Raw genomic sequence first — 25,857 nt, 5'->3', positions numbered from 1 at the left:
TCACACGTGCATACACGTGCACCCACATGCATATGTACATGTACATAAAAAATTAGATAAACATTAAATTACAGGAGTTCTTTTAGACCATTAGCTCCACAAGGAGGCTACAATGATTTTAAGTCTTCTGCAAATCCATGTCTCTCTCTATATATCTTTCTGTGTTTTTTTTTTCACACTGTACTTTGAAATTGAAAAGCAAATATGAAGTTAGGAGTGGCAGCACATTCTTGTGATACCTGTGTTTGTGAGGCATAGTCAGGATGATTGTGAGTTCAAGGCCAGCTTAGCCTGTATAACAAGGTCTGAAGAAAAGGAAAGCAGGGTTAAAGAGAGGAGATGAAGGGGAGGGGGAGGTAAGGGAAGAGTTGGGGGAAGTTGCTTAAGAAACAAGACGCTTGCCTGGATATTTGTAAAGTAACCCAGCCACAATTTCTGCTAACAGAATAGAAACCCAGACAAGACACTCAAGGTCAGCAGGCACAAGATAGCAGGTATGTGACTCCTGAGTGTCACTGCCTACATTTCAAAGCCACATTGGAAAGAATATTGGCTCATATTTGGCTTTCTGTATTTGGGGTGCCTCTTGCTAGTCCCATCCCGGATAACTGAGGTTTTAATGTGCAGTAGTGACATTCTAGTAGGGCAATCTGAACTTCTGTTTAGTATATTTACTCTTGCATCTTTCCTTTCTCCCGATTTGTATTCAGGGGGCTGAGAGACGGCCAGGCTTCTTGGATGGATCAAACAGCCAGGAGCTGGGATACTACCCTCTATGAAAAGGTTTGCTATCATATTTGCTTATTTGCTTATGCTGTGCTTTGCTTTCTTCCTGTGCTTCCTAAATGTAAATCACACCTACACAAGTAGTTTGTGATTACAGAGTAGTTTGAATGTGAGGGTAATTTTTTTTTTCTATATGAGCTGCTCAGGCATAAAGCGAAATTTGGTAGCCTTTTTAGCTGTCAGTTGACCCCAAATTCTTCAGATCCTATCAGATGTATCTTTGCTTCTTGTTTAGAGGACATTTTAAGGTCTTGGAGCTGTGATTAAGCAAGCTTAATCTATAGTTAGGGTACAGCTTTCTGTATTCTTTTTCTTTAGAAATGAAATATGCCTGGTTATGCACTCTTGTTGCCTTACATCTCCTTTTTATTTTAAAAAAAATGACGACTCTGGTTTGGTACAGAAGAGCTTTATTGGAACTCAAAGAGGTGACATAATAGTCATTTGCACTCACTATTACAGCTTCCTTTAAGTATGTACTTCTAGAAAGTTGAGCACAATTTAGTAAGGTATAGTATTTGGTTTTATAGCCAACAGGGAGATGTCAGGGAATATACCAGAATGAGAGGATATAAAGTATTTTGTTATATTTTATGCACATTAGGTAAAAAAATATTCTTATAAAGGAGAGAAGACAGAGATTCTTTAATACCTAAAGAGTTTGTGGTAAAGAATGACATTTCTCATCTATGGGTCACTATTTCATAAATGGAAATCTCTTTACTGTAGTGTGATGAAATTTATGTAAAGATTTGTTTTATATTAAAGTTAATGTACAGGACTGTTGGTGCTGTCAAATGAAAATTATGTTCTAATAAACCTAGGGAGGTGTGAGTAGCTGGGCTAGGAAATATGTCATTCTCTATTTGTAGCTTAGTAGCAACAGGAAGTTGAGACACAGGAACTCCTTATGACCCTCAGTTTAGAAACATTGGGCTTCCTGCTATAAATGATCTAAGAAACATATGGCTAAATCTTCCCAGATCAAGCTTATTTTAAGAATGCCTGGTCCAACTCAAGGAAACATGGCAGCCAGGGCTAACTTGTGGCCTTTGTTGTCGAGCAGGAGCTATTTTCCATCACATTTCATTGAGCGCTCCAGCAGCATCAGCCTCCAACAAAGGCAGAGCTTTCATTCATGAGGGCTTCATTAGACCCGTGACAGCAGCTCCTCAGGCTTGGGAACGCTGGGGCTGGGAGTAGCGGTGGGATCCTTGCCCCCTAGTTTCTCAGCTACCGGGTGGCTTTTGGAGTTGGGAGTCAGGTTCACTGACCCCAGATGAAAATTATTAAATAGACAATCAAGACTGTAGCAAGAAGGGCAGCGCTGGCCTATCCAATAACCCTGGGTCTGAGTGTGTCAGGACTGGGGAAAGGGATGAGGTCACTTCTTCCTCGAGTCAGTGTGAACATTTAGGTCAAACGTGTAGTCGAGGGGCCCGCAGGGTAGTTACTACTAAGGAAAGGAAAGACCGGAAGTCCTGCAGGCCCCTCCTCGGAGCCGCAAGACTCCCATAATCCCTTTAGGAAGCCTCCCCCGATCTTCCGCCATTATGAGTCCAGGCGGAGCCACGGAGCACGTGCACGCCCTTTCTTCCACCTCCCGGGCCTCTCCGCCTCCGCTCATTGGGCAGGGAGAACGCCCCTCCTGCGTTTGTACGTCCACCGGGTGGAAACCGGAGCTGGAGTCGTTGGCGTTCCGCGCCAGGAAGGGCCCTCGGGGGACGTGAGAAGGCCGCGCGCCCGCCGCTCCTCCCACCCCCCGCCTCGGCCCCGAAGGGGGCTGCACGGGCGACTTGGCGGCGATGGCTCGAGCTCGGGCGGCGACGACGGTGGCCGGAGGCGGCGGCTCCTCCTCCTCCTGGGCTTGGGCCCGGCGGTGATCCGAGCTGGCGGCCGCGGCCCCCCGATGAGACTGTTGGCGGGCTGGCTGTGCCTGAGCCTGGCGTCCGTGTGGCTGGCGCGGAGGATGTGGACGCTGCGGAGCCCGCTCTCCCGCTCCCTGTACGTGAACATGACGAGCGGCCCTGGCGGGCCAGCGGCGGCCGCGGGCGGCGGGAAGGACACGCACCAGGTACTGGGCCGCGGCCCTGCGGAGCGGGGGCGTGGCGCTCGGCCTTCCCGCGCTCGGCCGGGCCATTGTGCGGGGCGGCGCGCGCGGGCCTCGGCCCCGGCCTCTCACAAACTTTTCCGGGCCCGGGCGCTGGCCCCGCGGCGCCTTTTGTTTGGCGGCGCGGGCCGGGGACAGCCTTTGCTGCCTGGCTCCCCAGGCCCCAGTGTGGGCTCCCCGAAGCCCTGCATTGTTCCCAAGCCGTCGGCGGCGTCCGCGCCCGGCCTCGGGACGGGAGCAACTTTGGGGCGGAGTACCGGGCTGGCACTGGGGCCCGAGCAGAAACCCGCCCCAGCCATCACCGGACTAGCCTTCCTCTACCCCCGACCCCCCCCGCGAGGAACAAAACCGAAAGCCGGTCTCTTTTTGTCTAGCCGACTCTGGATATACAAAGGGTTATAAAGACGTTTAGCTGGGCCTCGTGAACATTTCGGCTGACATTTTCCCCAAGCACTTAAAAAAATGTGTTTGACAGGTCTGGGCGCCCAGCCTAGGAACCCTCCTCCCCCTCTGCCTATGAGACGTGTCCTTTAAACTTGGGTTTAGTTAGCTGACCAGAAAGGTTGGAATGAGGAGGAAGATGATGCAAGCTTTAAAAGGAGAGGTTTTAAAAATCTGAACTTTACAGCTGTGAATTCTTGTAGTTAATGAATGGATTATGAGCCTTGGGGGAGGGGGGGTTCCTACCGGTTGAACGGGGTTGGATGGTCTTTTTATTAACTATTTCTACCACTTAAATATACATGGGGCAGCTATTGAATTAAGAAAGAGATATTTCGTATTTGACCATACGTAGTTTGTGGTTAACCTTGAAGTCACAGAAGAGTTGCTTTTGAATTTAGACAAACTTTGGTCTTCTAAAAGCCCGACTTTAGTACATCTTGCTTTTACAGAGAGATGTAAGGAATTATTCCTCATGTCATTTCGACCTCACCTTTTTAATGTGTAAAAGTAGCGTTTAGATTTTATTTGCTATTTACTGGTTTTTTTTTTTTTTTTTTTTTTTTTTTTTATGATGTTCGGATGAAACTCAGGTCCTGGAAACTGTTCTACTCTTGATGGATACTCATACCTCGTTTTCTATTCTGGAATGGATCCTAGATTTACATTATTTAAATTCCCTAGTGATTGCGGTGTTTTAGATGACCATTTGTGTGGTATTGTTAGGAGTGCATAGAAACTTAGTGTACAGCCTTAAGCTGTACACCATGCTTATTTTATGTTGGCTCAGTGTCATAGAGACAACTCTGAAGTACTACACTGTTAATTATACAGGATCAGATGCCTCATGCCCATGTGGAACAAGGACTTGGAAATGCTGAGTTTAACAAGGAGTGGATAGAAAATAAAAAGATTATTCCCTATGATGAGGAATTATGGTCGAGTCTCCCCGTTGTTGGTATTTATGATAACACTTGTGGTTACTGCAATGTCTTGATTTAAGTGCTCATAAAAATTGTGCTTATGGGATGGCTCGGTAGTTAAGAGAATGTGCTGTCCAATTTTCAGTACCCACATCAGACAGCTCACAACTCTTCACTCCACCTCCTGCAGGATTGGATCTCTCTGGACTTCTTCAGCACACGGGTGTGTGCACGTATATACACACACAACATTTTTAAAAAATCTTTTAAAATTGAACTTATTTTAAAAGCTGAAAAATTGGTTACCGTAGGGCCCAGGAAGAATGATGGCAGTGGGCACTATCAGTGATTCCCAGTGGAGAGCATTTCTAACTGCATACATTTATTTCTGTGCTGCTGAGGGTCAAACTCAGGACCTGTACGTGCTAGGCAAGTACTGTACCACTGAGCCACATCCATAGTCAGTCAGTCAGCCAGCCTGTCTGTCTGTCTGTAATTTTGAGACAGGGCCTTGTAGTTCTGGCTGTCCTAGTACTGCTATGTAGTCCAGGTTGGCTTTGAACTCAATCTTCCTGCCTCAGTTTCCAGAATGCTAGGATTACAGGTGTTCCCTGACCATGTCTGGCTTGTTCTTTGGCTGCTTGCTTATTTTATTTTTTTCTGGATAGTGTTTCTCTGTGTAGCCCTGGCTGTCCTGGAACTCAATCTGTAGATGAGGCTGATACTGAACTCAGAGATCTGCCTGCTTCTGCCTCATGTGTGCTAGGATTAAAGGCATGTACCACCTGGCTACCCTTAGTTTTTTGATACAGGGTTTGTGTAGTTGAGGATGATCTCAGATTCAGAATCCTTCTACTTTGGCCTCCTGAGTACCGGGGTTATTTTAAGTGTGCATCACTCACTATACTCTGCCAGACATCATGTTTGAGGTGAATATATTTGTTACTAAAATAAGTGTCTGTGAGTAAAGATGAAAATGACCAGGACGACAGAAGTATGTGCCTAGAAGCCACCATGAACTAACGCAGGGTGGGAGACTGACTGTCCTTCCCTTCTGCACTCCAGCAGAGTGTATGGTTTATTTTTTTATATTCTAGAATCCTGGTTTGCTGCATAACTTGCTTGTGAAGTAGCTTTAATGGCTTCCCCTTTTCAAATTAATAGTTTTATAGAGGTTTTCTGGTGTTCATTTGGGTGTGTGGGTTCCAAGGCCAGCCGCATCTGGTTCTTTTGGAGTTTCATGAAAGAAGAATTATGGGCTAAACCATACTTAAGCACAGGTTTTTTGGTAGTGTTTTATGAAGGACTTATGGTGCAGGGTTCTTTGGTTAAAAGAAAGATTTGGGGTAATGTTTACTCATTAAAAATTGCTGTGAAGTAGTTAGAGCTAGACATCAAGGCTCAAGTTAAGCTAAGGGCTGAGTACCTCAGTCCAGTTTACTAACTTCGGAACTGAATTAAGCTTTACCTTGGTAAGAAGCAAGGGCTTCTTTTGGAGAAAGGGGCATGACCAGCAGGCCAAACGAGTCTCACTGACTTGAGTAGCCTGTGAAATAAGAAGTCTCATGTTTTTAAATGGTTAACAGTGGGTGTGGAAAATAATGTTTTGTAACATGAGAATTTCACATGAAATTCAAGTGTCAGAGTTTTTGTTGAAACAGTCACCACATTGGTTCAGCTATGGTCTGTACCACTGAGTGTGTGTGCAGGGTGAAGACATAAGAGTTGAGTAATCAGTGACCAACAGTATTTTCTCTGGTCTTTTAAAAATATATAGCTCTTTAAAGTCTGTTTATTCTCCTCAAGAGAAAATTCCCAGCGTCATTGGTCACCTGTGCATTCTCAGTGGCAGGATGGGAGGACGGACTCACTTGGAGAGAGTGGCAAGAGCTGGATGTCACTCATTGTCAGTCCACAGAACACAAACAGAACAGCACACCACCTTTGGATGTAGTGCTTACAGTTAAGGAGCTATTATGGAGCCATTGAAACTTGAAAGGCTCCTCAAGACTCCAGTTACTAGATTCTTGGTAATAACAGTCATCCACAGCCTCTCAATTGATGGATCGAAAGGTTGTTATAAAACGTGCTGGCACCGAACCATTGCTGTTTCCTCAGGTGAAAAATTTCAATTTTTTTCCACATATATCATTTAATAACTGGAATTATTTAGAGGTCACTTAAAACTGCAAGTTATGTGTATACCTGGTATTCATTATTATTTTTACCTTCTTATATACGCTTTGAATGTGCTGTGGATTCATTGTAGAATTGGAATATATATATTTCTAAATTAAAAAAATACTTGAATGTCAGAGTTGGAGTCAAATGTACTAAAGGACAGATTGAGTTTCCTGTCCTTTTATTTCTCATTTACTTTGTGAGATTGGCAGAAGTCAGGCATGAGTTAACCATGCTTCAGGGTGCCAACCAGCTAGCCAGACAGACTGTGATGGATTGGTGTCTCTGCCTTCTAGTCTGGAAGCCTTTTCAACTGAATACTAAAGACTCTGGAGACGGTTTCTTTCTTCTTTGTACCCTGTGCAGATGAACACTAAGATCACTTCCTTCCCTGAATGTGCCATGGGTCATCATGTTGCCCTTTGAAAATGTTCTAGAGGACCCTGTAACCTCTACTAAAAGGTGTTGGTTGGCCCATCATAAGTTTTGTTAAAGTCTTAGGATTATAAAATACTAACCATGAGTGAACATTTGGAATGAGGACCGCCAGTTACATCTTTATTAAGTTAAAACTAAAACAACTTGTTGTAATCTGTATAAATGGTTCTTCACTATGAATAGGAGGACACCTTTCATTGTGTGGCTTGTTACTGAAATCTAATGTTTATACTGTACAGAAACCTGGATATAGAAATTGATAGAAGGACATAGGATTATTTACAAGTTTTGGCCAGTACTGGAGAGAGGGAAATCCGCACTCTTGTCTTGCCAAGTGTTGTAATTTATAGAAAAGCTGCACCAAAAGCTGGGAATCCATATGTGTATTGAATTATGGGCCTAAATTACCAGAATTGGGTGCTAAGTCTTTCTCCTAGTGCATGGGCCAGGGCTTTGGGGGCTAGCTTCTTTGACTCATTGTTGATGTATCTTGGAGAAATCCTAATTCTGGCTAAGGCTCCATTACACATCTCAAGTAAAGAGATACTGACTTGCTACAGTTTTCTAGAAAAATGTTAAGTAAAACTACAAACTAGTTTTACTCCTGAGCTTTCTTTAGGTAAAAAACAAACAAAACCATGGCAGTCATGAAATGTGAAACTGCTTAGATTATACTGTAGAATCTGGGAAGGGAATTTTTGAGTACTTAACTTCCAAGTTTATAGTTCATGGGCTTTTTCTAACCACCTCTTTAATTGGAACGACTGTGCTTAGTCATTAAATTTATGGGTACTCTTCCCCCTCCCCCTTTTCCTGAGAATGACTCGGGTGCCCAGACTGGTCTCCTTGAACTAGTCTTGTTTTGTTTTTCAGATCATTCAGCCTTTTTCTTTTGACATATGAACTAGGCTTTGACATATGAACTATGTTACTAGGCTTTTATTGTGCACCTGCATTTTAAGTTATGATTTTTAGTCCTTGTAATAGCTCTTCATAGGTGGTGCCACACCCACTTTACAGATTGAAGATTGAGCTACAAAAGACTCGTGAAAGGGCAGAGTCAGTTGTTGGGTAGAGTTGGGTTTGAATCCAGCTTTGTCTCCGTCAAAGGGCCAAACATTTCCCATTACTTCATGTAGCTCTTTCTAGGAACCATGTGTTCTCTGAAGGCTGTATGAAAGTGGACTTGCCTTCTTAATAGAAAATTGCACCCACTCCAGTGGGCCTCCGTGCAGGTACTAAAATCAGGGTAGTGTATATAAAGTAGTCAATGATTTGTGGCTTGTGGTTAGACAGTGGTAGGACCACCACTTGACGTTCTGGCTATTCAGTCTGACCATGCTTTGGTAAAGCTTAAAGCAACAAGACAGGGGTCAAGGCTTAAGTCACAGGTTTTAGGGCTGAGTCCTCCCAGGATTGCCACTTCAGAGGCCAGCAGCAAGTTCCAGGTCCCCAGGCTGTCATCACCTTTCCTCAGCTTGGCTCAATGTTCAGAGGTTTCTGCAACCCCACCCCCTAGGTTGCATAATTTGCTATAATGATTCCCAGGTTAGGCATAATGGATTGAGTTATTGGCCATAGATGACCAATCTCAATCTTTAGTTTTTTTCCCTGTTCTTAGGTACATAGGATAGGGCAGAAAGTTCCAGCTTTCTAGTCATAACTTTTCTTTCTTTCCACTTTGGAAATCATTTACAAACAAAAAACATTCTTCTTAATTTTAAAAAAGATTTATGTTTATTTTATGTGTATGAGTGCATGTGTGGGCACCATATGCATACCTAGTTCCCAAGGAGGCCAGAAGAGGGCATTGGATGCCCTAAACTGGTTGTGAGCCACCTTGTAGGTTCTGGGAATCAAGCCCTGCTTCTCTGGAAGTGCAGTAAGTGCTCTTAACTCCCGAGCCATCTCTCTGGTCCCCTAAAGACATTGTTATCACCTCGAAGGTTTTCCCGAAGTTTTAGGAGCTCTGTAGCAGAAATACGGGGTAAAGACTATTATGTCATACTATGTAAGGTCAATAAGCTGTGTTTACAAGTTTCAAGTCTACTGGTGTGCTTAATTCTGTTGTATTTGTGTTTTGAAAGAAAAGTCTATTCGTTGTGCAACATATGGTTGACTGGTGGTGAAGCTGTAAAAATAACATTAAAGAAACTTTTAACTGTGTCTCAGCCTTTGGCAGTCAGCTGTGGTTTCATAGAAGAGTTGCATTTCTTTCACTCTAAAAGTGACTCGTCAACCAAGGTTAGACAGACATTAAGAAGTGCTCATGTGACTGGTAAAGTTTTTATCTTGTGTGTGTATGCATGTGTGTATTTTATGCAGTCCCTGTGCAGGTGCAGTTGTGGAGGCTAAAAGAGGACATTGGGCATCCTCTATAGCTCTCTGTTTTATTTGCTTGAGATAGACAGGCTCTGTCACTAAACCACAAACTAATGGTTTTGGCTAGGCAGCCTGGCCAGCAAGCTTCCAGAATCCATGTGTTCCCACCCTCTGACACTGGGATAATAGTGTCATTATATCATGCCTGTCTTTTTATGTGTGTGTTTCGGATTTCAACTCAGGTTCTGATGTTTACCTAGCAAATGTTCTTACCCACTGAGCCAGTGTCCAGCCCATGAAGGAGTTTTGATAGACAATGTGACTTCATGTTCCATTACCTTGACTTAGTAATATTGTCAGAGACACTGCCATACTACTGTTACCCGCCCCATTTGGCTCTTTACTGTTTGTCTAGTTATTACTGTCCTTGGAGGCTTGTGTACAATATTGGTAGGTACTATAGTTTTAAAAGGTGTTTATCACAGCCCACTGTGCTTAGCATTGGTAGGTTGGTTGGATTTCAAAGTTTACTTAGTTAATAAGTTTACAGACTTAAAAGAGAATGATAGTGAAGTCATTAAGATGCTTTTTTAGACACTGTTGTCTCCAGCTGAAGAGCTGGCCCAGTGTGGCACTGGTGCCTAGCTCTAAGGGCTTTTCCAACAGGAAATTTAGTAAGTGTAGTATTTTGCTCTTGCCCAGTGCACCCTTGTCTCTGTAGCCTTTGAGGATCATTCATTCAAAGAACTTCTCTGCTGGAAAGTCTATAGGCAGCTTTACCTGGTGCTGTGAGCTGTTGAGCTTTCATTTAAGCCTGGTTAAATTAAGCAGAGCAGTGACTACAGGGGAACCACCCACTGTACGCAGCACTGATTGTCTCTTGTGTGGGATTCTGAGCAGATTTGCTTATTGAGGCTCTAACCAGATCATAGTCTCACTGTTACTGTTTCTTTGGGTTCAGATATTTTCCCTTCTGGAGTCCAAATTCCCTGAGACCAATGAGTCATTCCTTTGATATAATCAGTAGCAGTCTCAGACCAGAGTTAAGCCAAGATACTTAGGAAACACTACTGGCTAAATCTAATTTTTCATATAGATTCTCAAGCAGTAGCAGTTGCTCGATCACCAGGGACAATTTGTGCACTTGGGATGGTGTTACCAGCATCTGATAAGTAAAGGTAATTGATGACAAAGGATTTTCAACCCCAAGATTGAGAAACTCTGTCCTGTGGGAATTCATTGTCTAGACTGGATTATTTTTCCTCAAATGTGTCTAGACCTGTTTCATTGGAGAATAGCCCTATTTTGTTTTCAAGCAGAACTGAATAGAGTGAAGCAAGAATCCTTTAAAAGATGCTCTTGGTGTATATAGTTGCACAAATAGACTCTGGAGCCAGCTGAAGGTACTCAGAGTCAGATGGCCTCTCTGTTTAAAAAAAGAGGCTTAACCCATATGAAGTACCTCATGCCTGTACTTCTAGTACCTGGGAGGCTGAAGCAGGACGATCAGCTTTAGTCAAACCTCCATAGTGAGCTCCTAATCAAATCAGCCTGGGCTACAGGGTAAGACCCTGTCAAAAACCGAACCCAAGAAGTTATGTGGTATAATTGCAACATAAGATCTGCCAGGTGCCTGGTGCTTGCTGTCTCTTCATGTTTGTTCTGCATGGTAATGCAGTTTTGTGATAGGTAGATATCTTTAACCACTGTTTGCAAAGTTAGAGTTAAGCAAGGCCTTGTAGGAACCCTGGAGTTTGAGAATCTGACAAGCCAGTGACAGGATCTCTGTGGTTATCCTTGTTTCCTCCATGAGTTTGTTAAAGATGGCAGATTCTACCCATTTAAACCTCCTTCAGGTCTTAGCAGTGATTCTTTTGAGAGCCAGAGACAAATCATGTCTTTCTCTACCAAGTCTTTATGAATTTTCCTAGTCTTTATGAATCTTTCAGTCTGTGAGGATAGATGCCAAACATGTAATTGTGTAGTCACTATTCAGCTGGCATATATGTTGCCAAGGAGATACATGGGTTGTATGAGGTGGGGGGCTTAGTACAGGGAACCCTAAGCTACTCTGGAACTTCAGGGAAACTGAGGAAATGCTTTATTGGGGCTGTACTAACCAGGAGGGAGCACAGTGGGCAGAACAAACAGCATGTGAAATAGCCATGGGAAAGGAGCCTTTAGGAGAGAGAAAGGGTCCAGGGTCAGGTCAGGGCGGTACATGCTGTGAGGTAAAGCCTTTCGAAACCATGGTGAGCACTCTGACAGTTAGTATATTGTTATATATTACTAAATTTCACATGCTAAGAGGTTTGATGGGTCACTTGTGTTTTCAAAGTGCTTAATTTCTATAGGATCCAACTGCCCACCACATGTAGGTGTGTTTACTATGAAAACAGTGTGGCTGTATGTGTGTGCATGTTTGTGAGTGTACTCAGAATAGCTTCAGTTGTCATTTCTCAGGAGCTGTCCACTTTGTCACTGGCCTGGAACGTGCCAGATAGGTATGGTGAGGCTGGCTGTTCAGGAAGCCCTAGGACTTCATCTTTCTCTACCTTTCCAGCACTGGCCTATAAATTTAATACCACATGCCTGGCTTCTTCATTTACATGGCTCTGGACATTGAGTTAAGGCCCTCATGTTTGCATGGCAAACACTTTACCAACTGAGACATCTCCATGGTCCCCATAAAAAATCAAAATGTATAATTTGATAGATTTTAATATCTTCAGAGTTGTGCGTCACTAATACATGTTTATTAGTAGCCAGTCCCTACTGTCTCTTCGCCCAAGGCCTGTTTGAGCACTGTTCTCTTGTATGCATTCACCACACCTTTTTTACTCATCAGTTGGTTGACAGTTTGGTTTCTGCTTTTTGGTAGTGATGATTAATGCTGTTGTGGACTTGAGGCTTGTATCACATAACTGGTCAGGAGGGACATGGAAACCTTTTACTCCTTTACTCCTTTTTATTCTGCAGCATATTCCATTCCCTAATCAACTTCTGTCACTGTTCTGTTGCTGTGAAGAGACAACACAGCCAAGGCAACTATTATAAAAAAAATATTTAAGGGCTTGTTTACAGTTTCAGAGGTTAGTCCACTATTATCATGGCAGGGAGCATGGCGGCAGGCAGGCACATTATCAGTAGCTGAGAGTTATAAACCGATCTGCAGGCTGAGAGAGGGATGGCCAGGCATGGGCTTTTGAAACCTCAGAGCCCACCCCCAGAGATACACTTTTCCATTTCTGCAAGGTCACACCTAGTCCTTCTAATCCTTTAAAATAGTGCGCCTCCCTGGCAATTAAGCATTCAAATAGAAGAGCCTATGGAGGCCATTTTTATTCAGACATCCCAGAGAACTGTGGCAGAAGTTCAACCACATGTGTTAGTATTTATGAATGGAGAAATATGCTATTAAAATTGAGGGGCTTTCCCTTGGTGCTTAAAAACAATAAATCATAGCAGTTACTGATGCCACTTGTTGCTTACTTCTGGAAGTCAGAATCTATTATTATTCTTGTTGTCCATCTACCCCTGGTTTTCAGATGGATGACTTCTTGTTCATATTAATAGAATGCTCTTGATTTCCTGTTAGCAAGGTACTGGGTTTCAACTTTAGCCATTTCAGAGTATTGTGTGTGTGTGTGTGTGTGTGTGTGTGTGTGTGTGTGTGTGTGTGTGTTTGTAACTCAGTTCAGAATGTACACAAGGTCATGAGTATAATAAAAATGGTTTATGAGCTGTACTGGGGCATAGCTTCAGGCTCAGTAAGTTTTAAGGATTAGTAAATGATTAAGCAAGAGACTATGAGGTTAAGCCATCTTATAGTTTGTCACTATAGGGTAGAGGCAACAAGGAGTTCTAGGTAAAGTCCAGGCAGTTTTGGTAATGGTGGTTAAACAGCAGGTTAGTACAAAGTAGCGTTCAGTTTGGGATACATAGGGTGTATAAAGGATGAGTCATTGACATTTATTGTGATCTTTTGCGTGTTTTTGCTGGCTTATAGTTGGTTTCTTTTAAAGCCAGCGTCAGGAAGATTGATTGCACTCAGCATTTAGTAAGCATAGGTTGACTGTAAAATTGCTTCATTAATTGTGCAGGAAGTTTTGGGACACTTACTGTTGGTAAATGGCCAGGTTTATCAAGGTTAAACAAGTCCCTTGACTGACAGAGTCCTTACTTGGAAAAATTAGTATTTTCCTAACAAATAATGCATTGAGTGATTCCATTGTATTTAATGGGCTGCTTGTTATCTGACTGTGTTAATGGAACCATTACTGCTAACCGCCACAGGTGTCTCACTGTATGCTTTGTGCTGTGCTGAGGAGTTGCCTGTATTATTTTGTTTAATTCTCTACTCTACCAAGATAGGTACTGGTAGCATCAAACTTGTCTGCTAAGGAGTGATAGTCTGAGCTCTTGCTTGTCTGAACTCACATAGGAGTTATAGAGCCAGGACTTCCTCGTGGGTCTGACACTGAAGCTGCCATGCTTTTCACTTTTCTGCTACACTAATGGGAAATGCATTGGGAAGTGAGCTAAATAAATGAATGAATGAAATAAATTATTTTTATTTTATGTGTATGAGTGTTTTGCTTGCATGTATATACACGATCATGTGCATTTAGTACCCATGGAGGACAGAGGAGGGCATTGGATCTCCTAAAACTGGAGTTACAGATGGTTGTGAGGTGCTGTGTGGGTGCTCGAAAACTAATCTGGGTCCTTCGCAAGGTCAGCCAGTGCTCTTAACCACTGAGCCATGAATCTACTAGGTTAACTTTATCTGTAGTTGTGGAGCTTTGTTTTAAAAAATATGTTCTTGCTAGAGCCTATTCCTAGAAATCTTCTGTTACTGTTGGTCTAGACTGCAGAGTGAACTCAAGGCTTCAGCTTTCTTCAGCTTTCCCTGCCTCTGGGTTGCTGGTGAGCATGTTGCTAAAGCAGATCCCTAAGATGTCCAAAGGTCTCTTTCCCTTATACCTCTGAAGAAGACAGGCAACTTGGTGTATTTTCCATAGTACCAATTCATTCTTGCTCATTCTGCTGCTGATTTGGCTGGTGGTTTTGAGGTGTATTATTGGTTTATGTGACATTTTATTTAAACACTATGATACTAGCTGTTAGCTTTGTGATGCTGGGTAAATCTCAGCTAGGGAAGGTATTTTGACTTGACTGTTGTGAGTGAAGCCTTGGGTTAGGCTTCTAAGACCTGGGCTGAGGATCTGGTTCTGTTACCTGCTGTGTTGCATGGCCAGAAAAGCCTCCCTACCCCCACCCACCTAGAGAGCTGGGTGATGAGAATGAAGTGAGAGGTCATGCCTGAGGAAGAATTGTGTACTTGTTGGGTCACATGGGCAGAAAAGATGTTGATTGGCCTCAGAGTTGTGAAATTACATTAGAAGATCTTAGATTATATTTGAATTCTGTTTTTTTTTTGTTACATTTCTTAGGTATTACATCAACTATGTTTAATCTTTTTCTTTCTTTCCTAGTGGTATGTGTGCAACAGAGAGAAATTATGCGAATCACTTCAGTCTGTCTTTGTTCAGAGTTATCTTGACCAAGGAACACAGATCTTCTTAAACAACAGCATTGAGAAATCTGGCTGGCTATTTATCCAACTCTATCATTCTTTTGTATCATCTGTTTTTAGCCTGTTTATGTCTAGAACATCTATTAATGGGTAAGTGAATATGAGAACCCCCACTCCCACCTCCCCGATTTTTTATTTATTTATTTTTATTCTTAGGCTTAAAAAAGAGAAGAGGAATGGGGCCTTGTTGTAGGTGCCACGTCAGCTCCAGCATTTGTACTGTCAAAACCCTTGACAGAAGGCTCACTGTTGGAGCTCTGTGTACTTAGACTTTTAAAATTCACTGCAACCTTGCAAGTAGCTTAAATAGCCTATATTTCTGTGGTCAGAGACTTCATTTAGTGCATTTCCTGCTCTGAAGTACATGGAACCACCAGGAGATGCTATTAAAAGATAGATTATGAGTTGGCTGGTTCTGAGGGTCTGTTTTTTGTTGTTTTGTATTTTATGACAGGGCCTCACCAGGCTGGCTTCAAACTCCTAGAAATCCATGTACCCACAAGTGTACCACTCCACCCAGCTGAGCTGAGGGGTTTTGTTTGTTTGTTTTTGTTTTGTTTTCCAAGATAGGGCTTCTCTGTGTAGCTGGCACAAACTCACAGAGATCCACCCCAGAGTATTGAGATCAAAGGTGTGCACAGCCACCACTGCAACAGGCAACAAAGGTCTGCAGTTTTTACCTAATTCCTGGTAGCAGGCTGTGAGCTGTGGGCTTTGGAGTAGCAAAGACTTGAGAGTAACCCTTCAAGTGGAGATTCTTATGCTAAAGGGGAAGGCCTTGCCTTAGGCTCACATCCTACTGGTTAGGGTTTTTTTTTGGGGGGGGGGGATCGGATTATTTATCCCAACAGTAGGTAACAACTTGTTTTGAAGGGTCTAGTACTTTTAACATAATGTCTAGGAATGCTCACTAGGAAGTTTGTAACTTTAGTGTAGAATTCTCTCCCCTGAGAGTAGTTCCTTCATATACCTACAGAAAATACTTTATAAATATTATTTATTACTTCTTAGTTGAATTTTTAAACATATGCAAGGCCTAGAACGGAGAAAGCCAAATTTTGGCAACCAGTCATGATGCTTAACAGGCCTCCTTGTGCTCTTTTTTTTCTTTCCCCTTGAGGTTTGAAATCAAGTTTTTGCTAAATGTCTGGATCTCCAGTTTGTCATCTGGCCCTTAAATATGTTTTCAGGCACCATAAGCCAACCCTCAAGATTGCTTACTTGATTTCCATCCTTGTTTAAATGAGCTTGGCTTATGTTTGCTTGAGCAAACATTTGTTATTTTGTATTGGGAATTGGGTTTATACAATTTAGGTTGATGTTTTATTCCCAAAATTGGTTGTCTTGAATTTCTGTTCTTTGCCATTCATTCTTTAGAAATCAGGTGAGTCACTCCGGCAGAGATTCTTTATGAGGGTGGGTTCTCTGCCTCTGAGTAATAAAAGGTAGGAATCTTTTCTTTAGAAAGCACTTACATTCAATACTTTATATGATTGCCAGTTCTAAACTAAATTACTTCCCTTTTCTTCTACCTGTTGGAGGAAACCCACTTAAAACTCCTTGCTTTAGAATATAGTAGTTTGATCAAAGAGGCAATATAATTAGTAAGTACTGTTGGCTTCCCTTATAATTCTTCTGCCTCTACCCTTCTGTTTTGATGGAGCCTTGATATGTTGCCCAAATTGGCCTCAAACTCCTGTTTTCCTGAACTCAGTGATATACACCTCTTGCATACTGTCTGCCTTGCTCATTCTACTTTTTTTATTGTATGTGAGCCTGTGTGTGTGTGTGTGTGTGTGTGTGTGTGTGTGTGTGTGTGTGTGTATGTGTATGTGTGTGTATGCATGTGTGTGGGTGCATGTACCTGTGTATATGCCAGGACATACCAGTTGAAGGCAGTGGACAAATTGGGGGGATTGGTTTTCTCCTACCATGTGGGTTGAGGTTGAATTTAGGTAGTCAGATATGGTACCTCTGTCCACTGAGCCATCTCACTGCCTCTCCTCTCCTGTTAAATAATAGTCCTTCTGTCTGCCTTCCTTCTTGCCATATTCTCAACTCAGAACTCAGTTTTGAACACAAATATTTTCTACTATGTAGTGCTACTGACTACAATAGAAATAACTACATAGTTACCATGAAACCTTCTTGAGTTGAGATACTTTATCAAATTTCTTCCTGGAAGAAAGAAGGTCAAGTAAAGTGAGTTGTTTTTTATTCTTTGATTTTGTTTTTTATTTAGGGTCTTGCTATGTGTCTTTGGCTGATCTTGAATTTGTGGCAGCCCTCCTGCCTCTACCTCCTGATTGCTGGGATAACAGACATGTGCCACCACCTCTGGTTTAAAAATATTTTTTTCTTTTTTAAAAATTAGGTGGTACTGGGAATTTAATGCCTGGCATAATTGAGGCAAGGACTTCTATTTACCATTAAGCTATATCCTTGGAGAGACTTGATAGCTTTGTTTACCTTATTGCATAAGAAAGAGACACACTTCCTCTGTAGACTTAGGTCTAAAGAGACTTGACTAGAGAACCCAGGATGATAAAAGGACTAGAGGCAGTGGAGACCATTCTGCCTATATAGAGTGTGTTTCCCAAACCTTGACATCATATTAGGACTGTGTCTTCATATGTACTCTGTGTTTGATTCTGTTGTGCAAGCTAACATTGTAGAAAGTTTAGCTTTTCATGTCTCGCTGAACTTTTTGAAGGGCAAAGTTGTTTTTGGTTAACTAACTGGGCTTGTAGATTTTGACTCTTTATGGAGTCCCCATTGCCCATGTTCTTTGCAGATAGTGTTTTCCTCATTTCTTTTTTGTGCCTTTAAATGTGCACTTTGGTGAGTTAACTTCGTGGGCTCTGACCTCAGGTGACCCTCAGCCCTATAATTTTATAGTATTAGGTCAGGGTTCTTCACATCCCAAGGAGATGGCTTGGAAAACATGTTTTATATAGCTTGGAAAGTTTTCAGCAAAATATTTTGTGGCTTATTTTAGATCTGAACATGAAGTCAGCATCAGGCTATCTGGAGCCCTTCTACTTGATTGGATCCTGCATGGATTTTATATGTCTATTTCAGCAACCACAGTCCCTTTTCGTCCATGTGCTTGCTTTTCCAATAGCAGTGCAAACAGTGGGCATGAGTTATGTGTCTTATGAGATACTACTTTCTTTGGTAAGACGTTGTGGTGCTTAGCAACATGCTTAGCTGTTTCTGGTCTCAGTTCCTATTCCCTGGTCTCAGCATTTGTGTGAGGCAGAAGACTTACTGTAAATATATCATTAAATTTGGCCTTAATGGCAAAAGAAGAGAAGGAATTTATTACATCATCTCCATGGCTTTTGATAGTGTTCTTGAAGCTAGTCCTAATGTGAACATCTTGTTACAAGCATCTTGATAGTCATTGAACAGTAAACCTTTTTTACATTCTGGTTATTTCCAGGAAGTGACAGAATGGTACAGACTTCTGCTTCTTTTACCAGTGTTTTGCAGTCTGTTCTCTAGGATCTGAGGAGTTGCTTCAGAAGCTGCTTCAGCTTGCAGAGAAAATCTTAAAAGTGGGCTGCTGGCAGCTGCAGGTGCTCGGCCTCAGTGCAGTGTAATAGCGCCTTTGATTTGTGCTGTTTGAGTTTTACTTCATTTGAAGAGAAGTTGTTTTCCTTAATGGAAAATTCCTGCCCCAGACAAACCAGGATTTGGGAGCAAGAAGGGAGTAGGGAATATACCTTTTTATGGCTTGTTTGGGATGTACCTGCTTTATTAAGGGAGGGCTCCTTTTGGCCCCATAAAACCTCTGCCAGCTTCTTTATTTTTATTTTTTTCAGTCAACATTATCAGCTTGAAGTGTTTTAGAACCTTTAATAAAGTATAGGTAGGTCTCAGCTAAATATTAACTGACCAGAGTATGAGCCCCCTTTCTTAATGCCTCCTGGCTGATTTTAAATCCATTTTTTTTAGAGTATCTTAAGACTTTTATACTGGGCTGGAGAGATGGCTCAGATTAAGAGCACTGACTACTCTTCCAGAGGTCCTGAGTTCAAATCCCAGCAACCACATGGTGGCTCACAACCATCTGTAATGGGATCCGATGCCCTCTTCTGGTGTGTCTGAAGACAGCTACAGTGTAGTCATTAAAAACAAAACAAAATAAGACTCTTTTATACAAAATTATGTTTTCCTATCACCATTGTTGAATCTATCCTCCTAAAAGGCTTGTTTGGTTCCTGTGCCTAGTGCTACTGTCTGATTGGGTTAGCATGGCGCCTCTGCCATTCCCTCCACCTTTTCTTTGTGAATTTGTATTTTGACCATGAAAGATAAACTTTTAAAATTGTATAGTAATTTCATATAGTCAGAAAACTTTGGTGCTGTTTTCTCTGTGCATGTGGACTTTTTTTTTTTTTTTTTTGGTAGATGTTTTTTAGAGTCATAATTTTCATTACTGTCTTTTTCCCCCACCCCCAGGTTGCTAGGAAGAGGCTCCATGTTTGTGTTCTCACCAGATCAGTTTCAGAGACTGCTTAAAATTAATCCGGACTGGAAAACCCATAGACTTCTTGATTTAGGTGCTGGAGATGGAGAAGTCACAAAAATCATGAGCCCTCATTTTGAAGAAATTTATGCCACTGAGCTTTCTGAAACAATGATCTGGCAGCTCCAGAAGAAGAAATACAGGTACCAGTTCTAGAGGGGTGCTGCGGCTGCTGGGTATTTCTTGGGTTTTGGTGAATTTCTCCTTGAAAGTGTGTATATGTATGTTGTTTTGTTGTTGGTGGTTTTGTTTTTTGTTTTTGTAGCACTGGGGATTGAACACAAGGCCAAGAACTCTACCTCTACATGTATCCTAGTGATAAGAATCAAGAGCAGTTTTCCATGGTAAAGAGTTAAACACAAATCAGTGGGAAAGCAGAGAAAGGGAATTTTCCATGGTAGCATTTTTCTGTAGCAGAGGACTTGGCCTCACAGGGAAGATGGCCACAGTGAGAGACAGCGTGAAGGAGGCAGATGTGAGGACATGTCCTCATCATTGGCAGGTACAGATGTTTTATATGTAATCTAAAATGTATCACTTTAGTCATTTTTTAAGTCTGTAATTAGATCAGCAGTTGTGACATGTTCATGGTATCCATTCTTACAGCTTTTCTTCTTTCCTAACGAGAGTCTCAAATATCATCCTGCGCTCTTCCTTCCTCCAGCCTACAATTTTACAGTAACATTCACTGTTGCACTTTGTGTGTCTCTGACTCTTGTGTACCATGTCTTGGAGGAGTTGTAGGAGGACTTATGAACCCTGTTGACTTAGTGCATACACCCCACACGGTCTGTGTTATGGATGTTTGGGTTGCTTCTGACATTTGTCTTAATTTCTTTTCTTTCTTCTTTTTTTTTTTTTTTTTTTCCCCTTCCATTTCTCTTTCTTCTAAAGGGGGCCAAGATATACCAAGAGGTAGTCTTGGCTGTACTGGAACTCATTTTGTAGACCAGACTGGCCTCGAACTCACAGAGGTCTGCCTGCTTCTGCCTCCTTAGTGCTGGGAGCCATCACCAAATTGTCTTAGTTACTTTTAATTGCTGTACTACCAAGATGTCTTATACAAGAAAGAGCTTATTGGACTCACAGTTTCAGAGGATTAGCCTGTGACCATTGGCAGGGAGTATTGTAACAGGCAGGTATGACACTGGAGCAGTAGCAGAGAGTTTATGCTTTGAGACAACCATGAAGCAGAGAGAGAAGCCTCAAATCCTGTCCCCAGTGATATCACCTTAAACAAGATGTCCTACTCCCTCCTAAATAGTTTTACCAACTGGGGACCAAGTATTCAAATGTATTGGGGGCCATTCTCATTCAAACCACAACAGTCATGCCAAATGAGTAATATAAACGCCTGTTTCAGTCCCTGCTCTCACTTTGGGTTTATGGCTAAAAGTGGAATTGCTAGCTTACATGTTAAGTCTATGGTTTTTGTTTGTTTTGTGTTTTAGATATATTTTATAATTATGTTCTGCCTGCATGTATATTTGTGTACTATGTGTGTGTGTGATGCTCAGAGACTGGAAGAGGGTGTTGGGAATCCCCTATAACTGAAGTTACAGATGTTTGAGACCACCATATCAAACCAACTCTAAGTGCTCCAAACTGCTGAGCTGTCTCTTTACTCCCTTAAGTCCATGTGTAGTTATTCGTTTTTGTTTGGTTTTTATGAGAATTTACTGTACCTTCTCCATAGCACCTATATTATTTACGTCCCCACTGACCAATTTCTTTACATCCTAACTGTAGTTAGATCTTACCCCCCACACACTCAGCTGTCAGTAATGATGGGTGTAAAGGGTCAAGTTCAGGCTGCAGATTGCCTGGTGCTTGAGAGACTTACAAAGAGTATTTATTAGGTATGAAGTCTGGGTTCAGAGACTTCTGAAGAAAATGGAAGAGACATCTCTGTCTTCTTGCTCTTGTTTCCTCTTTGTTTGTAGCTAGTCTTTGCTACTTTGTGGGTTCTTCTGCCCCTCTAACCTTTTTCATCCCCCCATCACGAGGTAGGAGAGAAAGAAGGATAGAGGGGGGAAGGAGAGATCTCTGAATTTAATTTCTTGCTTTTTGTTTGTTCATTGAGCACAACTACTAACAAACCACAATCAACCAACTCCCACCCATACCCACCTATTGGGGCTCTAGTATTTATGTACCTGCTGAGAAAATCCTAGAATTCCAAACATCACATACTTGCAGAAACCATCTGCAGCTCGCAAAACTATGCCTCTGCTAGAGCACGAGGCAAATTATTGTCAATTGTTGTCAGCTGCATTGAAGGAACCCCTATATCCTCACACCTGGGATTAAAATGAAAACATCTTATTATAATATTTCTTTGTTTTTAAAAGAAACCAAAAATTCCAGAATTCTCCGTATAGACTGCTTATATTATGTGGAGGTGGAACCTGACCGTGTGGTATTTGGAAGCCTTGGACAGAGATTTTATGTCCTCACTGACTTCTGTCCGCGTGTTTTTCACTTAGACTAACCTTAGTCAAGCCATCTGTGCAGCTTTGGTGGTGCAGGATCAGATTGAACATTTGGAAAACATGGAGAGTTGTAGTCTAGGGAAGGGGCAGACCAAGGTTGGTATGGTAAGGAAAGACTGCTGTGAAGACCTGGTGAGACTTTAAATGGAAGGAAGGTGAGTGGAGACTGCTGTCAGACACAGCTGGATTCCAGAATCAACCTTTCTCACATCAGTGTAAATAACTGGGACGTTACACTGAAGAGCCTTATGTAGAATTAAGTTTGAATGACCCCATATGGTTTCACCCTCAGTTTCTGTCTTGGTAGACCTACATGGTAATAATTAAAATACATTACCCCTCCAAATAGAAGTTAGTTCGTATTAAAACTTGGAGTGCTTTAGCCTTTGTTATGACAGCTTGTAGGTTTCTAATCTGTCCCCATAGCTTTCTACTTAATTCAAACAAAACCAGGGCTAGTGAGCTGGCTTAGCGAGAAGGCTATGAAGCCTGAGTTTGATCCCGGATACCCATGTGGTGGGAGGAGAGAACTGACTTTGCACATTGTCTTCTGAGTTCCACATGTGTGCAGTGGGACAGACATACACATAAGTATAATAAAAACTAAGAGCAAGTGGCCAGGGAGGGAGGGGGCTAGTCTCTTCATCTGCTTTTCCTAATGAGAGACTCTAGAGGACGGATGTACAGATTCATGCTTAGCTGGGCAGGCTGGCCCCGCTTCTTCAAGGAGTCATCTTCAGGTTTTTCTGCACGTTCCACAGAGAGGGCCAACAGCCTTACCTGAGGAACATATGAGGAAAGGCTCCATTATTCTGAGCTACATTGTGAACTTGGACAAGCCACTCCTTTCATTTTGTCATTAAAGAAAAATTCCAGCAACTCATTAGGATTCCTGGGCAGTTTGAGCACAGCTACTAATGGATCTTGTTATTTTGTTGTCTGGTTTGTTAGGAGAGGGTTTCTCTGTGTAGCCTTGGCTGTCCTGGAACTCACTCTGTAGACCAGGCTGGCCTCAAACTCATGTACATCCACCTGCCTCTGTCTCCTGAGTGTTAGGACTAAAGGCATGTGCCACCACATCTGGCTGCTACTAATGGATCTTAAAGAAGGGACCACGTTTACTTTAGAAGTAAAGACATTAAAAAGAAAGGGTGAGATTGACCGGCTGTCAGCAAAGTTTCACTGATACAACATTAAAACTCTAAGTTTTGGTTCAGAGTGTATTTCTAGTTTCTAAAATTTCTGACACAAAAGCCACTTCCCTGCAGTTGAGTTTTAAGGCGGATTAAGTGAGAGGTTATGTAGTGAAATGTGCTGCTGCTTTGTGTCTAGCTTCTCTTCCGTTGCAGACTTAAGATTATTGTTTTGTTTAGTCAAATGCATAATTTGTGCTTTTAAATTGTTGGGCTAAAGTGTTATACAAGCATTTCTTTGATGGTTTTATTTCATTGTTTAAGAGTGGAGCTGATGACATTTTACTGTGAAAGCAGTCTGCATAGTACACTGTTCCTAAGTGCTTCTGTAAGGAACTGAGCGCAGCTTCTGAGATCGTTAGGCAGTAGTCTCACGGTGATGAAGTGCTTCTTGAAGCTAATGTTAGATCTGTTCAGGAGGCATTTAGTGCTGACAGACACCTTACAGCAAAGGAGTTGCCTGCTTTCTTGGTTTGTTATAAACAGTCAGTGCTGGGAGACAGAAGCAGGAGCTAGTTTCAGGCCAGCCAAGGTTACACAGTAATATCAAAACACAAGTTAGGGAGGGAGAAAGGGAGGGAAAATGCTATAAGGTAAAATATTATGGTCTGGGGATCTAGCTTAGTATAGTATTTGGCAAGCAAGCATGAGGACTTAAATGCAGTGCTCCAGTACCCATGTGAAAAAGTTAAGCATAGTGACATGAACTTATAATCCTAACACTATGGAGACAGATACAGGAGACTCCCTGGGGCCCACTGGCCTGCATTATTGAGTTCTAGGGCCAATTAAAGATCCTGTTTCCAATATATATATACACGCTGGCATTTGAAGAATAATATGATTGACTTCTGTCCTCTACACCTGCCATTTTTTTTCTTCCATGTCCTTTGTATATTGTAAATATACATTATAGGTGCATTTTGAATCCACATTGATTTAGAAGACAGAGCTATTAGCCTTTATTGGCATCTTAGTTTTTATTTTGTTTTTTCAAGACAAGAGTCTCACTCTGTAGTTCTGGCAGTACTGGAACTCACTATGTAGACCAGGCTGGCCTTGAACTCACGGAGATCCACCCAACTGCCTTCCAAGTGCTGGGAATAAGGCATGCACCACTGCTCCCTGCTCATCTTAGTTATTTTAAAGGCTGTCTCTAATGGGAGAAGTATTAATTAAGTTCTTTTGATTTTTTTCCAGAGTGCTTGGTATAAATGAATGGCAGAATACAGGGTTTCAGTATGATGTCATCAGCTGCTTGAATCTGCTGGATCGATGTGATCAGCCCCTGACATTGTTAAAAGATATCAGAAGTGTCTTGGAGCCCACCCAAGGCAGGGTCATTCTGGCCTTGGTTTTGCCATTTCATCCCTATGTGGAAAACGGTAAGTGTGGGCAGCTCTTCTAAGAATGACTGTTGGTATTTGTAATTTTTATCTCATGAACAACTAAACATGGTCTAGTGTTTCTTAGTTACCTGGAATTTAAGATAATACAGTTAGCTTGGTTAATGCTTATTTTTTTTAAATATTTTTTTAATTGAGTATTTTATGTATTTACATTTCAAAAATTTAACATTTGAAATGCTTCTCTTAATACAAATTTTTACAGCATTCTCTACTCCCCTGGCATGGTAATAATCCATACTCAGCTGCACCAGTGCTTCTGTTTCTCTGCCTTTCACGGGAGCTTGAATCACTTATGTAGTGGCTTAGAAGCCAAGTCAAGCAGTAATTCTATCTCTTAATCTGCCAGTAGATGTCTGCTGAATGTCATGGCTGTCTTATTTTACATTTTGTAACTCTTGTCTCAGACTCTAAAAATGATGAATGTTCTGTTTTGAAGACATTCATGTTCTAGTAAGTAACATTTCTTGAGTAACATGCTTCTTTAAACATTTATTATCATTTTTAGAATTGTTTTTGTGTGTTTGTGTATGTGAGTGCAGCATCTGCAGAGGCTGGAAGATGGCCTCTGGGATTGGAGCCCTATATGGGTGCTGGGAACAGAACTTGGGTCCTTTGAAAGACCAGTGCATCCTCTTAACCTTGAAGCCATTTATCTCTCCAACCCTTGGAATACAGTTTTGTAAATTAATGGTGCTGCTCTTCAGCAGTACTGATTGAAGAGTGTACTAGAAGAGACAGGCTCTTTCCTGACAGCTCACTCTGGACCTAACATCACAGTTATTCATGTTCTAAGCTGTAGTTGTTTGCACTTCAGGTCATCTTGAAGATTATGGCTTTAATGCTCTTCTGTATTTTGATAAATTAATGTATATTAATATAAAACTACTTGTTATACATGTTAATATTTTTAAAGTCTTTTGTCTTTTTTTTTTCCTTCCTGAGACAGTCCTTATGTAGCTTAGGCTAGCCTCAAACTTACTATGTAGCCAAAGATGACCTTGAATTTTTCATCCTTCTGCTTCCACCATTCGGTGCTAGGATTTATGTGGTGGTAGAGATTGAGCCCACAGCTTCCTGATGTTTGGCCAACAGTTTACCAATCAAGTTGTATCTGCAGCTCCTAGTGTCATTTTAAAGGAATTTCTTACTATTTTGCAAGTGTTAAGAGTCACAAAAAATATTGTGGAAGCCATATTTTAAGGAATAACGTTCCTGGTTCTTGTGATTGTGGAATACTGTGCACTGTGCAAGCATGCCTCTTCTGTTCTTGACCTTGTATGTAGTTTACCCATAGTCATAGTTCTTCCTTCCTTCTTTTATTTCTCATTTGCTTGGTTGCTTGCTTGTTTTGGAGACCGGTTCCTACAGCTTCAGCTGGTTTGAAACTCATGATCTTCCTGTTTGAGCTTCCCATGTGCTGAGATTTACA

At 41.8% G+C, this 25,857-nt stretch overlaps 1 protein-coding gene across 5 annotated transcripts in view; it reads left to right on the top strand.

The window, feature by feature from the left end:
• Positions 1 to 2,498: 2,498 nt before the first annotated feature.
• Positions 2,499 to 25,857, top strand: part of METTL9 (methyltransferase 9, His-X-His N1(pi)-histidine) — a 40,092-nt gene continuing 16,733 nt past the window's right edge. For 2 of the 5 annotated variants that reach the window (XM_080912698.1, XM_080912697.1), the window contains exons 1-4: positions 2,499 to 2,860; positions 14,700 to 14,890; positions 19,268 to 19,477; positions 24,220 to 24,404. In XM_080912698.1, the coding sequence (XP_080768824.1) occupies positions 2,696 to 2,860; positions 14,700 to 14,890; positions 19,268 to 19,477; positions 24,220 to 24,404 (751 nt within the window). In that variant the 5' untranslated portion in view covers positions 2,499 to 2,695. The remainder of the gene's footprint in view (positions 2,861 to 14,699; positions 14,891 to 19,267; positions 19,478 to 24,219; positions 24,405 to 25,857) is intronic. The other 3 variants (XM_080912700.1, XM_080912699.1, XM_080912701.1) reach the window with 3 other exon arrangements.

This window comes from Micromys minutus (genome assembly GCF_963924665.1).
Source record: "Micromys minutus genome assembly, chromosome: 2".
NCBI lineage: Eukaryota > Metazoa > Chordata > Mammalia > Rodentia > Muridae > Micromys > Micromys minutus.
Note: the sequence above shows the minus strand (reverse complement) of the source record. Positions and strands in the feature narration are given on the sequence as shown.